The 16,713-nt window shown below is 43.2% G+C and overlaps 1 protein-coding gene across 2 annotated transcripts in view; it reads left to right on the top strand.

The window, feature by feature from the left end:
* Window positions 1–16,713, top strand: part of MAP2K5 (mitogen-activated protein kinase kinase 5) — a 167,012-nt gene that overhangs the window by 45,526 nt on the left and 104,773 nt on the right. For both annotated transcript variants that reach the window (XR_006387787.1, XM_044279370.1), the window contains exon 7: window positions 5,141–5,189. Coding sequence is in view for 1 of the 2 variants with exons in the window: in XM_044279370.1 (XP_044135305.1) it covers window positions 5,141–5,189 (49 nt within the window). In the remaining variant the exon portion in view is untranslated. The remainder of the gene's footprint in view (window positions 1–5,140; window positions 5,190–16,713) is intronic.

Below are 16,713 nucleotides of genomic sequence, written 5' to 3'. Positions count from 1 at the left end.
GGTGCCTCTGTTTAACTCGATACTGCTACTCAAAATTCCATTAAGACTCAATTTAGCCCTTGGAGATCCATACAATAGCCTAAGAGTACGTATAAACCTCTCTCCAAAGCCCATCCTAGCAAGAACCTTCCAGAGGAAACGCCACTCCACCCTGTCAAAGGCCTTAGAGGCATCTAATGACAGGATGGAGCGGGCGGTCCCCCCAGGGGCCTGGATATTAGAAAAGAGCCGGTGTAGATTATAATGTGTACCCTTATTTTTAATGAAACCGCTCTGATCCGGATGGACTATGGAGGAGATGACCCCAGAGAGCCTTGTAGCAAGGACCCTCGCCAAAAGCTTTACATCTGCATTAAGCAGTGAAATTGGTCTGTAAGATTCTAAATCTAGAGGGTCCTTGCCTTTTTTTGGAATTAGTATCACTGTAGCCTCCATCATTGAATCTGGCAACCTCCCATCCTCCATTGATTCAGTAAAGACCTCCAGTAATCTAGGAAAAATACAGTCCCCATATTTGCTATAAAATTCATATGGAAGCCCGTCTGAACCAGGAGTAGAATTAGGTGAACATAATTTAATAGCTCCCTCAAGTTCCTTAATTGAGACCTCCAGTTCTAATGCTTTCTTTTGGTTCTCAGTAATAGTTGAAAAGTTAATCCTATCTAGGTAGAGATCTATCTTATCGTCTGTAATATTAGAATCAGCCTTATACATATCAAGAAAATAATCAAAAAAGGCCTTCTCCACCGGACCCTGACCAGTAACTGTTCTACCATCCCTCACTCGAACCTTCTCTATATGTTTTTTAGGTTGTTGATTGGAGATTACTCTGGAGAGTAGCCTACCGGGTCGCCCAGAATCAGTAAAATATTTTTGCCCTTTAAAGAAAAGATTCTGTTGAGCTTTATCCAGTAAAAAATTAGCATATATTTGTGTGGCTTTTTGCATATTTTCCCTATTTTTCTCCGTCTTATTTATATGGAAGGATTCTGTCGCTAAGATCACATGTTTCTCTAGATTTTTCTGTTTTTTTCCATATTCTCTTCTAAGATTCGTGATATTACTAACCATCAATCCCCTCATGTACGCCTTAAAGGTATCCCATACCACTTGAATTTTTGCTGAGCCGTCGTTGATATCCCAGAATCGGCCTATTTCATTTCGAATTATTTCATGTGTCTTTATGACTGATAGCCAGTAAGGGTTTAGTCTAAAGGGAGGTTTTGATATATATCTATCCTGAGAGAAGCATAATTCAAGTACTAACGGGGAGTGATCAGATATTGACCTTGTTTCATATTTCATTCGTTTTATCAATTTCATATATTTGCTATTTATCAGTACTAGGTCAATTCTAGACAATGATTTACCTGCTTTACTAAAACATGAAAAAACCCTTTTCCCCTGTCCCAGATATTCCCAAGCGTCCTCAAATCCAGCCTCCAGGCAGAACCGTGCGAGGGGGGACCCCTGGACCGTACTGTCACCCCTAGCACTCATAGAGACCCTATCACGTAAAGGATCGATGACACAATTAAAATCACCAATAATCAATGTTGGACATTCTGGCCATTTATCCATGAATAATAGAAGAGAGTTAAGAACCAGAAGAGAAAATGGCGGAGGGATATAGACAAAGGCCAAAATACATAACTCTCCCCCTAACCTGCAATATAGAAAAATAAATCTTCCCTGTTGGTCAACAGAGGATGCCTCACAAACGAAGTCAATAAGTCTATGTATCAACACCGTAACACCTCTCGAGTAATTGGAGAGGGTAGAATGATACGTATGCACAGCCCATCCCCTGTCGACCACTCTAGTGGTCTCCTCAGTAAGATGGGTCTCGAGCAAACATACTATTGCTGGTAGATGGGCCTGAGTCAAGTCAAAAACCGCTTGTCTCTTACCTCTTTCCCCCAAACCACGTACATTCCAAGAAAAAATTCTAATCATCGTCATCAACAATGGTTAAATGGAAGATTAGGAGAGAGGGAAAAAGGAGAAAACAAGATGGAAAAAGAGAATAATAAACTGAAAAAAAAGGGAACCACACCTACTTTGACGCACCACAACCCAACCCCCCCCCCTCACCCCCCTCCCACAGGCAACCCACCACATATTGTAGTAGATTTCTTTCCTATGACCAACCCTCGACCCTCCCCCCAGTCAACCACCCCCACACCGCCATTTTGAAGCAAAGAAGACTACATTTAGGGGTATGAGCCCCTTATATTACTAATTATTCCCGTCAATTCATAACCCAATTGAGTCATCGATTGTTTCGCTCAATCCAGTCCGCGGCTTCTTCTGAGGTATCAAAAAAAAAAGTTTTATCTTCAAAAATAATCCGCAGTTTGGCCGGGAATATAAGAGAATATTTAATATCCCTCTCTCTTAGCTTCTTTTTAACAATCATGAATGTGCGTCTCTTTTCTTGTATTTCTTTCGAAAAGTCAGGAAAAAAGGCCAGTCTAATCCCGTTATACACAACCGGTGAGGATTCCCTCGCCCTTCTCAGGAGGACATCTCTGTCCCCTGAAGTCAGTGACTTAGCAAGGATTGTCCGAGGTTGTCTCCCTGGAATTGGTTTTCCTCCTGGGACCCGATGAGCTCTTTCAATCATGAAAAGAGGAGAAAATGACTCTTTACCAAAGTTCTCAAGAATTAGTTTCTGTACAGATTCGGTTGGATTTTTTCCTTCCTCACCCTCTGGAATCCCTATTATTCTCACGTTATATCTTCGTGACCTATCTTCAAGGTCCACTACCTTTTTCTTCAGGAGATTATTTTCCACTTTAAGTATAGAAACTTCCGTATTTATTTTTTTGGATTCCTTCTGTATAAGGGTGACAGAACTTTCAAGGGTGTTGAGTCTGTCTCGCATTTTGGTCAATTCATCTTTTATTAGTCCCACATCAACTTGAATAGATCCAAGTTGGGTTGTAACCACCTGTATTAAATCTCCGTTCTGTTTAACCGCTAGGAGTATTTCTTCCAGCGGGGACGAATTGTCATCAGGGATAACTTCCCCCATTATTCCATCCTCCTCCTCAGGGTATCTAGCGCCTTTTTGTATTTCTCGCTCAGTTACCTCTAATTCATAATTTTTTTTTTCAGAGAATTCTTTTTGTCCGCCCCTCGTATTGACCCTTGGGGATTTCAGAAACTGGTCAAGTTTTGTTGGTTCAGCCGTTCTAGACCCATGTTTCTGACCTGATAGATCGGTCGAACGCCTTGGGGCTTTTGGGCCCATATCTTATTCCTCTTTATTTTTTTTTTTATTTTTTTTTTTAAATATATTTTTTTTAGATATTTATTTGATTTTTTTTTTCCCCTTATTCCGCCTCCTTTCTCTCTTTTAAATATATACCTTTTTTTTTTTTTTTTTTTGCTCTCCTTCTTTTTCTTTTTTTTTTTTTTTTGTTCCTTTTCTTTTTCTTTTTTTTCCTTTTTTTTTTTCCTTTTTTTTTCCTTATCCCCCTTTTCCCTTTTTTTTTTTTTCCTTTTTTTTTTCAGTGCCTTCTTCTTAGTTCTTGTTTTTTTTCCCTTTTTTTTTTTTCACTCTTCCCTTTTTTTTTTTATTTTTTTATGTCCACTCTTCTTTATACTCTTTCTCCTCTTATTTCCTTTTTTTTTTTTTTTTCCCCCCTTCTCCAGCTTATATTTTAGACTTTAAAGTTGGCTTTCTTGTGATCTTATGATCAAATGCAGCTTATAATCATATGCAATCATACACAACTTATTCAAAGTCCGTTCAAGGTTAGTTGGAGTCAGCAGTTATAGGGAGGTTAGTCACTAGAGGAGAGAAGCTTATAGCTTCTTCAAAAAACCATCAGATATGAGGGAACACAAGGTTACTCACTGACATCAGAGCAAGGGGGGGTAGCGGATCAGGCAGGAACCGGAGGCACACTCCACGGAGGTAAAGGAGAGAAAACCTCCAGACGGCAAAACTGTTCACAGTAAAATGGAGAGCAGGAAAGGAGGCAGGAGCGGCAGCATCAAGCACGGCACAATCAAGAAAGAGCCGGAGGCAGCCTGAACCTAACAGCCGATATCAGCAGCGTGGCAGGCTTTGGGCAAAAGGCAGCAGCGCTGATCACACGGTCCCGGTCACAGAGAGGGTAGATGGAGGATTCGGCACACAGACGCCAGCATACTCGAAGCGGCAGCGAGGTAGCAGAGCAGCGGGGAGAGCCGGGAGCGCGACGTCCACTACGTCATCACGTCACCACCTGTCATGTGCACCTTGAAAATATCACAGAGCCCCTTGCAGCAGAGCCCCGTGACCACTAGACCCTAGTCAGTTTTGTGCAGCCAATTCAGGTATATTTACGATGTCAGCCTGAAATAAATGCAGGCAGATATCAATGTAATAGTAAGGCCTATTTCACACTGTTGGCATAGTTCCTGCATGCTGTTCTAGCAGAGAACAGCCTGCCAGAGCTATCTGGTTCCGGTCCCATGCCGCGTGAATCAGTCATCGCTTTTCTAGACAAAAATGTTAGGTTTAAGAATAAGACAAACAACATGTGATATTTAATACATGTGGCATAAAGTACGCCAACACAGACTCAAGCACAACTGACTTCAAATATTCTCCTTGTGATAAATTCCCCTAATGGGCCTTGTAATTTCAATGCTGACTTCTGGCACCAGAGCTACTGCAGAACAGCTGATCGTCAGGGGTGCAGGGTATCAGATCCCGTCCGATCAGATTTTCATGTCCTATCCTGAGATTAGGCTATCAACATAAAAGGACCAAAGAACCATACAAAGGTTTTGCAAGTAGTTGCCATTTGTATGTTAGGCTACTTTCACACTAGCGGCAGGCTGTCCCGGCAGGTGAACAGCCTGCCGGATCCGTCCTGCCGCTAGTGCACGGTGCCGCCCGGAAGTCCGCTCTGGCCCCATTCACTATAATGGGGGTGGGCCGGAGGTCCGGCCGCAGCACAGCAAACATGGCGAGAGGCGGCCAGAATAAAACTACGACTTATCTAGTCTGTAAATAATTGAGCGCTGTTTTAATATTGACTGATTCTAGTGTCATTTTTTTAATTATAAGTACTTTGGATAGAGTTTGAACTGTTGAAATGTATGATCTCTTGTTAACCTGGCGGAATGTTTTTTCTTACAGTCTTAAGACATCTTCGGCAGAACTTAAGAAGATTTTGGCCAATGGACAGGTAAGCTGTCATCTTAATTGGAATAAAGATAGCCTGACCAGCAACTGATCGTCATAACTTTAGCTTCTCTAGTGGCTGCTAGTTGTACATTTCACCTGCAGTGGAAAGATAGTATTACATAGCTGACATTCAAATGGAAGGCAGTCCTTTGTATTCTGAGGTGGACTGGGTCCACCAGAGCAGGAACCACTGATACTCGGAAAACGATTGTTTTACAGAGACCATCACATGAAGAAAGTCTGAATTATCAACTGCTGGATGAAAGTAACCTCACTCCATTTGTTATTAGGTTTATCTAGCACTGCATATTACGTGGCACAGTATATTAAAACAGTAAAAGTAAAAAAAAAATACACATATATAAGTCCTTTAGATAGATAGAGATATATATATATCTATCTATCTCTATCTATCTATGTTTGTATGTATGTTCTGCGATCACTCAAAAACGCAACCATCGATTTCAATGAAACTTGGTATACACATCCCTTGCTACCTGGAAAAAAATCTTGTGGGGGTCATACGCCCCTACACAGCAGCTGCATGGAATTTGTATGCTCATCAACCAATTTCTACTAAACTTGGTACACCTATCACTTACTATCTGGGAAAGAATACTGTGAAGGTAACATGCTGGTACACAATGAGTTTCTGTCTGTCCCGACGTCTGTCTGTTCTTTATGCACGACCAAACGACTCGACCGATCTTTACCAAATTTAGAACCCAGGTACATCAGGTATCCGGGAAGGTTTTAGACCGGGTCTCTGCTTTCTAGGACGTACCGTTCCTGAGATATTCCCAGAAAATGACCTGCATTAGCCAATACAAGCCTGCAAGTCTTTCTCTTCATATCCCAACTGCCATACACACGGTCACATGACCCTTATCAGCCAATAGAAGATCGCACGCCCTTAGTCTCCACATACACACAGTTTTACTCCAGGTTTCCATAACAACCCAGTCACTTTTCTTCACTGCTGCTTTAGGCTAGGGCTACACAACGACATGTGTCGCGCGACAATAAGTCACACGATACATAGGGCACTGATGTTGCACGACAATTTTTATAATGATAGGCTATGGTGTTGCACGGCGACATGTGACATGCTGCGACTGCGATGCAATAGTCGCAGAAAAATCCATCTTGGACGAACTGTCGTGTCGCAGCCGCAGCATGTCATATGTCGCACTGCGACACCATAGCCTATCATTATAAAAAATTGATGAGACAAAATGTCGCGCAACACATGTCGTCGTGTAGCCCTAGCAATAAAGGGACAGGGCGCTGTGGAGGTGACGGTTATAGAGGCGTTCACTGTGGATGTTACTGTAAAGGGGACAGGTCGCTGTGGAGGTCACTGTTAAGGGGGCAGGGGCCACTATTAAAGGGGCAACTGCTGTGGCGGTCACTGTTTTAGGCAGCAGGGTACAGTGGAGGTCACTGGGGGGGGGGTCAGTGTTAAGGGGTGGGGAACTGTGGAGTTCACTGTTATGGGGGATACTGTTGATATCTTTTAATGACGCACACAAACATTAAATGAAATATCCTGTCGCTTGCGCAGGGACCACCAATCATCGCTTCTGAGCAACAGACTGTGCGGGCTAAACAGCGATCTGCTGCTCAGAAACCATGAATCTGATGATGATGATGAGGGATCGCTATAGCCTTCACCTTTCCTCATACAGTGAAGGAGATCGCTGCATGTAAATGCACAGTCTCCTTCATCGAACAAGCAGCCGACTGTCGGGAAGGTACGCTTTCTTCCTGGCAATCGGCCCCTCAGTCGGCCCATCTAAATCCACCTTTATTCCCTCATAGAGGAAGGCTCAGCCTCATCCTTATGGTATGCTGTTGATTTTTCCATTGAAGAGTTGCATGCGGTAAATCTGCAGTGTATTACGGCACCAGCAGATTGAATGAAATCTTAGCAACTCTCGCCCACACTCTGCTTGAAAAATCTGCAGCATCAATTGACCTGCAGTGCGTATTTTTAACCCACAGCTTGTCAGTTTCATCCTCGGCAAATTCCCTGGCGGATTTTAAGCACCTAAACAGGTCCCATGTGTACCTGCCCTTAATGTAGAGATATCACCCACCAGTTTGATGCCTCATTTATCAGAATTATTTTGTACGGTCCTGTTGAGTGCTACTTCTAATCATCTGCTGAAGTCAGGACTTGGCACATGTGATGCGTCGTGTAGCAAGAACTGGTCCAACTCTGCTGCCTGCCGAGTAGGCGCGTGGGATTTGTGGATTTGATAAGCAGCAGGCTCCCCCTTGCTGCTCTGGGGAGGCAGCTGCCCGATGCTATCAAGCCTACCTATTAGGATCAATTGGCCAAGACATCTGTGTCACAGCAAATAAAAGGGTCTTATTGATTTCCTAACTGCTGCTCACTTTCCTTTCTTGTTCAGACGCTTGAAATCTTAATTATCTCAGCGTCTTCCCTGCGTGACCCTCTCCAAGACTCATCGGCATTTCATGAATCAAGTCGTCATAGTTGAACGTGTCAAGAAGACAATTAAGCCGCCCCTCCTCTCTGGGTGTCCTCCCTTCACCCCCCACCTAGTAGACACACTCGCATCTATCACCCGCTCTTCATTTCCTCGCACTGGACACCAGCCCCACCATGCAGAAACCAGTTAACTTCATTGCATAGCACCAGGCTGCGCTCACTTATCTTACTACCGATCTAAAAAAAAGGTATCCTGGGAGCGCTAAACCTCAAAGCATGGTCAGAAAAAGCATCATCTGACCTGGATTTGTGCCCGGCGTGCAGGCTTGTGGTGCGCGCGCTTCCGGCACTTGTGGGGTTACTATGACCCATTATTAATCATTAATAGAAAACGAGAAGCCATTCCTCAAGTTAATCAGATATTGACAGGCTGGAAATAGTGCGGCATTGATACAGGTTATATGGCATAAATATTTATTTCTTTCCTGTCACTCCGGGTGAACGTAGCTATTGATCCCTTATTGGTAATGTCAGCACATGATAGGAAGCATTGTCGCAGCGGCAGGGAGGGCGATTATTTTTGCAGTGTTCTGGGATTCTTAGGGTCGCAAGGAAATTTTTATTGGCATATCCTGTCCTGGTCACTTACTAGGAGAGCTGAAGTAAAGGGGGCCGTAACCCCGGGGGTGTAACTTGTAGATGTAGGCCCCAATGCTAGCTCTGTTATAGGCCTCCCTACCTGCCAGATGCCATTTACAATACTGTTATCTTCTTAGCTGCCCTTTTAGGTGCCAGGGCCGAAGTGTGACTACTAAGACTGGTAAGGTGTTTGACAGGCAGTTTAGGGAGGGAAACAGCCTGCCGGAATTCACCGTCTGAGCCCTTTGACTAAAATGGGATCCAGACGATTTCTGGCATGACTGCCGAGTTTTAACCAGACAAAGACCGGTGTCCTATGCTCCTGCCGGATCCCACTATAGTCAATGGCGTCCAGCGGTGCATGTCCCTATCCAGCTATGACCTATACAGTGAACTCTGGCAGGCTGTTTCTCTGCCGGATACCTTACCACTGGTGTGCAATTAGCCTAAACAGTGATAGGCAAACTGCGGCTCTCCAGCTGTTGCAGAACTACAACTCCCAGCATGCAAAGACTGCATACAGCTTTCAGCCTACAGCAGGGCATGGTGGAAGTTGTAGTTTTGCAACAGCTGGAGAGCCGCAGTTTGCCTAACACTACATCCCCTATAGTTAGCGCCTCTGCCCATACATATTAGGCTACTTTCACCCTAACGTTTTTTGCTGATACGTTACAATAATACAAGCGCATGCATCACGTCACAAACTGATCCGGTTGTATTATGTCTTATATATCCTTGACGGAAACCATCAAAAGTCAATGGGGGACGGATCCATTTTTTGATTGTGTCGGAGAAAACGGATCGGTCCCCATTGACTTACATTGTGAGTCATGACTGATCCGTCTTGCTCCGCACCACATTGCGGACAGAAAACGCTGCTTGCAGCGTTATTCTGTCCGCAATGGGAGCGCAACCAAACGGAATGGAATGCATTCTGGTGTACGCCACTTCATTCAGTTCAGTTGTGTCCCTATTCACAATGAATAGGGACTAAACTGAAGCGTTTTCATCCACTATTGAGATCCTATGACGGATTTCAATAGTGGAATCGAAAACGCTACTTTTTATTGTACATTTATTTTGCTATGAAGGACATAGAAAACTGTATTATATGAAAATATCTGCACTATTTCTCGTGTAAATTGTCTAGAAAAGGGAATGGATAACAGGAGCTATACAATAAGCCACACTCTGACATATAACAGGGTATTAGTGTAGACCTAAGATATGGCAAATATGTAATGCAACAGGTTATGCAACAAAAACCTACGCTGCACTGTATAGTTTTTTTTTTCAGTTTTTTTACTTGAATGGATGATGGAAGCAACTGTATGGTATCTATCTAAGGCTTCTATTGGAGCTTTTCTCTGTATATGTCATGTGGAGCCCATTAACACAATGTGAACAGAGCCTTACAGAAACCCTTGTCAGCAACTCTTTTTACCTACTTCAACTTCAATTTTAGGTTTCACGGTCTATTAATTCCAGTGATAAAATATTCAACACGAGCGGCGGTGCAGTAAATTCTGTTCATATACTGTAGACAGAACACTTTATATAAAGGTATCATGGGGTAAATGAAAAGCGGTGGTTGAGCTCCGATTGTACAAATGAGTTTTGTTTGGTTGGGGAAATATAAAATCTCCATGTTTTTATATCAGTTTTGTAGGTTGTGTATTCTACAGGGTCTGAGACGTAATACTGTAGATATATTTGTTTCTTAGCGTTATTGGCAGATTTTCTTCAATATAAGCAGACCTGTAGTTTAGGTTTAATCGATGTTCCCATTGTCGGTGAATGCACAAAGTCAGTGGAGTGAGTCTTCAAAACTGAAGATGCTGAAAGAGAAGGGAATATTGTAACCTCGTAGAAAACCCTTCTGGCTGCCTGCTTGTTGGACTAGTAGGCCATATTTCCTCTAAGATTTGCGCCTTTTTTTACTTCTCCTGCCACTTTTGAAAGATGTATTAGATACGGCAGAAAGGAGCGTGGCCACCATCAGTGTTCCCTCTAAGCCTTGGCAGCTGCTGAGCGGGTTCGGCTCAGAGCTGGGCACAGCGCCATCAAAGGTGGGCGATAGGAAAACCTAAGATAATTGTCACCTTAAAGAGCATACAGTGTAACCCCTGCACCATCCCGTACAATACAGTATAATCCCTGCACCATGCTGTGTAATATACAGTATATTCCCTACACCAATACAGTATCTCACAAAAGTGAGTACACCCCTCACATTTTTGTAAATATTTTATTATATCTTTCCCTGGGACAACACTGAAGATCTGACGCTTTGATACAATGTACAGTAGTCCGTGTACAGCTTGTATAACAGTGTATATTTGGTGTGCCCTCAAAATAACTCAACACACAGCTATTAATGTCTAAACCTCTGGCAACAAATGTGAGTACACCCCTAAGTGACAATATTTTGTGTGGCCACCATTATTTTCCAGCACTGCCTTAACTCTCTTGGTTATGGAGTTCACTAGAGCCTCACAGGTCTCCACTGGAATCCTCTTCCTCTCCTCCATGACGACATCACGGAGCTGGTGGATGTTAGAGACCTTGCGCTCCTCCACCTTTCGTTTGAGAATGTCCTACAGATGCTCAATAGGGTTTAGGTCTGGAGACATGCTTGGCCAGTCCAACACCTTTACCCTCAGTTTCTTTAGCAAGGCAGTGGTCGTCTTGGAGGTGTTTGGGGTCGGTATCATGTTGTTATACTGCCCTGCGGTCCAGTTTTCAAAGGGAGATCATGCTCTGCTTCAGTCTGTCACAGTACATGTTGGCATTCATGGTTCAGTCAATGGACTGCAGCTCCCCGCAGCCGGCAGCACTTATGCAGCCCCAAACCATGACTCTCCCGCCACCATGCTTGACTGTAGGCAAGACACACTTGTCTTTGTAATCCTCACCCGGTTGCCGCCACACACGCTTGAAACCATCTGAACCAAATACGTTATGCATCTCTATACCATGAGGTGCCATGTTGAACTTCCAGTGACCAGTATGAGAGAATGTGAGAGCGATAACACCAAATTTGACCCACCTGCTCGCCATTCACACCTGAGACCTTGTAACACTAACGAGTCACATGACACCAAGGAGGGAAAATGGCTAATTGGGCACAATTTGGCCATTTTCACTTATGGGTGTACTCACTTTTGTTGCCAGCAGTTTAGACATTAATGGCTGTGTGTGGAGTTATTTTGAGGGCACACAAAATATACACCCTCAAAATACAATATTAATTGGTTCCAGGACAACCATTGTATGTTGAAACCATTGTATGTTGATTAATCTGTTCCAAAGCCCCAAAATGTCACCCAAGATAAGAGAAAATGAAGATTTAAGAAAAATAAGCAGATAACTAAGACTGATAAAACAAGTCCTTACATATAAGAGTCAGGAATAGTTGGTAACTAGCAACTAATCCAGCTATCTTACCAGAGAAGGGGCCTTAATTGGTTGCGTCTGAGTCTGAGGCATTGTATGTTGAGTCTAATTACGATGGGTCAGAACAGACCATTGTATTGCTTGGTTAGGTGAAGGGGCCATTACCTTGCTGCCCCATCCCAGGAGGACAGAGCTTTTTCTTTTTTTTTTTTTTTTATACCGGGACAACTTCTGTGGGGAGCAGAAGACCGGTCTGGATTCTTCCTGATTCGCTCTTCAACACTAGTGGATGTATTTAGTTACAGCCAACACACTCCGCTTTACATTGCTGAGAATAGTCTGTGAAAGTGACCCCGACATCAGAACGTGCACATATGAACATGGGACCAACACAGATGTCTTCAGCTGCCAGGACACATGTAACAGGTCAGCCAGTGTCATAGGTACAAACCTGCTGACAGATGCCCTTTAAATTATTGTGCAAACCTTTTCATAGCAGGCGTAGATTTCAATTTCTGGTCCATGGTTGCACCAACTTTATTAACAGGTATGCAGCCTTAATAAATTTTGCGTATGTTACTCCAACATACTTTGGATTAACATTGGGTATGAAATTCCAATCTAATTACATTTTCCTCGGTGTGTGCATGTACAATTTTTTTGGACCCATAAAGTACATTATAGTATTATGTGTAACCCCCTCTTGATGTACAGCGCTATGGAATTAATGCCACTTTTTAAATATATAATAATAATACATTGAAGAAATTTTTTTGCAGCATACGGATGTGCATGTGTAAGTACAACATTGATTCCGATGTGAGCACATACACACTCAAGTAACCCGACGGAACCTCTTGATGCAGGGGTTTATCATGGTTCCCAGCTACTATTTAGTGGCAGTGTAGACCTCTCTTCTTCATATCCTCTGTAAAGTACTGTATTATACATTGAGGCTATATAAATAATACATGGTTATATCATTGTACACTGACAGCCCCCCTTAGGCTTTGGTATTTGTAACAATTTTAAGACATATTCGATTTAATTATTCTTTTTGATACTGATGGATAGAAAAAGGCTCTTATATGTGAAAGTAAAAATAAATCTCTGTAATGTGATATTCACTCATTACAATGATTTATCGGAACATAACCGATGATCGGGTGCGAAAATACCACCGATCACCCACCAAACAAGCAAAACACTTGAGTAATTGGATCTCTTATGCGGCATTAGAAATCATTGTTTGTCAGCTTCACATCAGCCCATGTAAAGAGGGGATGTTCTGCCGACAAATGAGAACTGTATGAGGATGAATGAGTGTATTAATGATAGTTGCTTAAAGGTCTGTCACCAGGAAATTCACTGTTACACCAGGCACAATGTCTTGTAGGACTAGCTCAACTGAATGTAATGATACCTTTCACTTACTGATCTGTACTTTTAATCCTGCGGCCCTCCAGCTGTTGCAAAACTACAACTCCCAGCATGCCCTAATAGCTGCAGGCTGTCCAGGCATGCTGGGAGTTGTAGTTTTGCAACAGCTGGAGGGTCGCAGGTTGGGCATCCCTGTTAATCCATATGCTATTAAGTGCACCAAGGGCAGGCCCAAGCCACTTTGTGTACCCTTGCTCCTCCTTCCCCTTCTTGATTGACAAGACCAGGCTTGTGCATTGCCTTCTTGCCTGGTCTTGTCTATAAAGACATAAATGGGGGACATTTTCTGACTCTTTCTTTGGTGGTCATGATATCCCCACATTATAAATTAGGCGCATCCTCCAGCAGTCCATGTACCTAAACCGAAATTTACGACCGCTCAGAGCTGCCATAGATTTCTCACTTTATTGCGTAAATGAAGATACATTTGTCAGAGTTGCTTGCCACGCCCCCTCCTACACTTGCCACGCCCCCTCCTACACTTGCCATGCCCCCTCCTACACTTGCCACGCCCCCTCCTACACTTGCCACGGCCCCTTTAGGGAAATTCAGAGAGATGCAAATTTTTTTTTTTAAGTCACAAACAGAATGCAACTTTTTAACGCCACTTTTTAGGTGCAAGAGAGATGATGCATCTCCCCCAATGTGTATGGCCTTTGGGCTTTAGGTGGGTTGGCTCCCTCACTGATGCTCTCCTTGCACAGTCACAGGTAAGGATGGTTCTAGGCAGCTGTGCCATAGTTTTCCATTTTTAAGTGATTTGGTTCTTCCCATCTTATAAAGTGATGGCATATTGCTAGGACCACTGGGATCCCACAATCTTTAGAATCGAGAAGCTACAGTGCTGATTGAGCACCGTGTCCACTTCAGCATGTCCTAGTCAAGTTATTGGGGCATTGCTGTACTATAAAGGATAGTCAGTATTTCTTACTTTTTCTGGTACATCCTTTTCAGTATTCTTGTTTCAGAGTTGTTTGGACCAGTTTTTTTTTACTTCGTTGTGTTGTATTTTTTCCTAGGCACCACCTGTCCGAATTAGAGCTACACTGCAAAGTAGAGTAGGCCAAAATTCCTTAATGGCGAGAACAGATTTTGGAAGAAATTTTTGCATTTTAAAGTAATGCAATAGGTCATTTGGCTTAAGGGGGTAGTAAAGCTGGCCCTGCACATTAGATGTATATCGACTGATTTTGGGGTGACTGGCTGACCATCTAATATCTGTCGGAGCATCACGATTCTCTCCCAATGGCAGAAGTTGTGGAAGATAAGGATCGGGGAGTTGGATTTGTTCCTTCCTGACACCATGCATGCTCGGTTGAGCTAACCGTCCACGGATATGGTATGGAGGGGATCGGGAGGAAGTATTTGACCGGCAGCTATGTAAGGTGTGTGTCAGGCTCAGACTTAGTTTTGCACGAGAGATATGGGTGTTGGATACTTTATCCAAGTTCCATTTGTCCAATATTACATATTGCTGAAGGACCAGAAACCATTCAGTGTGTGAAATTAGGTTAGAGGCTAATTCCTTTTTACAGCACTTTCAGGATCTCCGGTTACAGAGTTTTGTACATGTGAAATCACATTCCTAACCTTCAGACACTGTGTTAACCAGGGTAACCCGTTCACTTAGTGTCCGTCCCAGTAGCTGAAGATCCCTTCATCAGCCCTCCCTTGGTGTGACCCTCCGCACCTCTGATATATCATCCAGGGCTGACACCTTTTATCAAACTTTAATGAAATGACCCAGGCAAACAAATTGTCATTAAACTTTCCATCACTCCGTCCCTTGGTATCACCTTTTATAAATTGGACGGCAAATGTTGTATTGATCTTGCTGTTCTTGCAGCTGAACTTGAAATGACCTGGGCCCTGTGTTGTTTATTGCCCCAAGTTGCTTTTGCCTGACCCTTTACATCCCAAGCTTGACACGTTCTTCCTCTGTCACTCATTTTCCATGTTCTGTGTCTCTCTGTTTTCACTTCTCCCCCCCCCCCACCACTAATGTCTCCTGGTTGCAGCCTCTCCTGTACACATTTGTCTCTGCTACCTCCGACTGTCTTCGTCATTTTTCGCTCCCTCTTTTTCTGTTAATATCTTTATGTAGTTGGTCTTCGATTATTTTTTGTAGGAGTAGTTTCCCACTTCTTAATTCCATATATAACACTCACCCAATACTAATACCGCAGGGCTAAGGGACAATCTCATATTTGCCACAGTTGTCCTATGAATATACCATGAGCTGTTTTACAGCATCCTGGAGTTTGGAAACCGAAGAAAACATATATCCGGCCATTCCTTGTAGTTAAGGGTAATACAGAAACACCAGATGTTAGCTCATCAGAGAACTGGTCCCATAGTTTTCTATAGGATCATTCATTGCATCTGCCGCATTTGTTTTGACCCCAGATGTCTCCTAGGAAAAACACTGAAGGAATTTTTCAGTCGTCTTCAGCTCTGGCATAAAACAACTGACCGGACACAAGTGATGTATGTGCACCCACTCTTAAAGTGTAACTTCGTTTTCAAGTTTGTATAATGACTGCGCTTCTTTGCAAAACCGTACCTGTGAAGGAATAGGTCTTTTCTGGGCTTCCCTAATGTCTCTTTCATCCAAATTATTTCCTTTTTCACCTGCACAGCTACATGCATTTCTCTCACAAACAGAGAGGTTGTCTCCCTTCTGTGGAATCTGCCAGCAGTGTTTTCAGCTATGGAGCTTACAGAACAAATAAGGGTACTTTCACACGTTTTTGTTTTCCGGTATTGAGTTCCGTCACAGGGGCTCAATAGCGGAAAAAAACTGATCAGTTTTATCCCCATGCATTCTGAATGGAGAGCATTCCGTTCAGGATGCATCAGTTCAGTCCCTATTAAGTTTTTTGGCATGCTGCAGTTTTCTCTCCAGCCAAAAATCCTGAACACTTGCCGGAATGCCGGATCCGGTTTTGTGGTCTGCGCATGCTCAGACCTTTAAAAATGAGGGTAAAATAAATACCGGATCTGTTTTTCCGGATGACAACCGGAATGACGGATCCCGTATTACAACGCATTTGTGAGACGGATCCACATCCGGATCCGTCTCACAAATGCATCAGTTTGCCTGCCGGAATCCTCTTCCGCAAGTGTGAAAGTTCCCTAAGGAGGGGAAATTGCACTTACAGACACGCAGGAGGCTCTTACAATGTGCAGAAGCAGTTCTTTTATGAGGCTCAGGATCTCAGCTAGCTCTGCCACTCCCCCATTTCCTGTGAGCTGTCTTCTATGTCTCTGTTACAAGGAACGGATCTTGCCTGACAATAGGCAGCGGACTGCAACTTTTAGGTGGCAGTAAGACCCCTAGTGGCCATGACTTTCCAACTTTCTTTCAGGTGGATGCAGGCAGATTTTTTTAAATGAAGTGATTTAGAAATTAGCTATTTATACCATTCTCTATTAAATAAAATTAAATTGTGTGAAAGTACGGTGACTGTTTAAGGCTACTTTCACACTAGCGTTTTTGCTGGATCTGGCAGGGTTCAGCAAAAACCCTTCCGTTACTGACAATACAACAATCTGCATCTGTTATGAATGGATCAGTTTGTATTATATTTAG

The sequence above is a fragment of the Bufo gargarizans genome, chromosome 2, assembly GCF_014858855.1.
Source record: "Bufo gargarizans isolate SCDJY-AF-19 chromosome 2, ASM1485885v1, whole genome shotgun sequence".
NCBI classification, from domain to species: Eukaryota; Metazoa; Chordata; class Amphibia; order Anura; family Bufonidae; genus Bufo; species Bufo gargarizans.
This window is presented reverse-complemented; position numbering and strand designations above follow the sequence as displayed.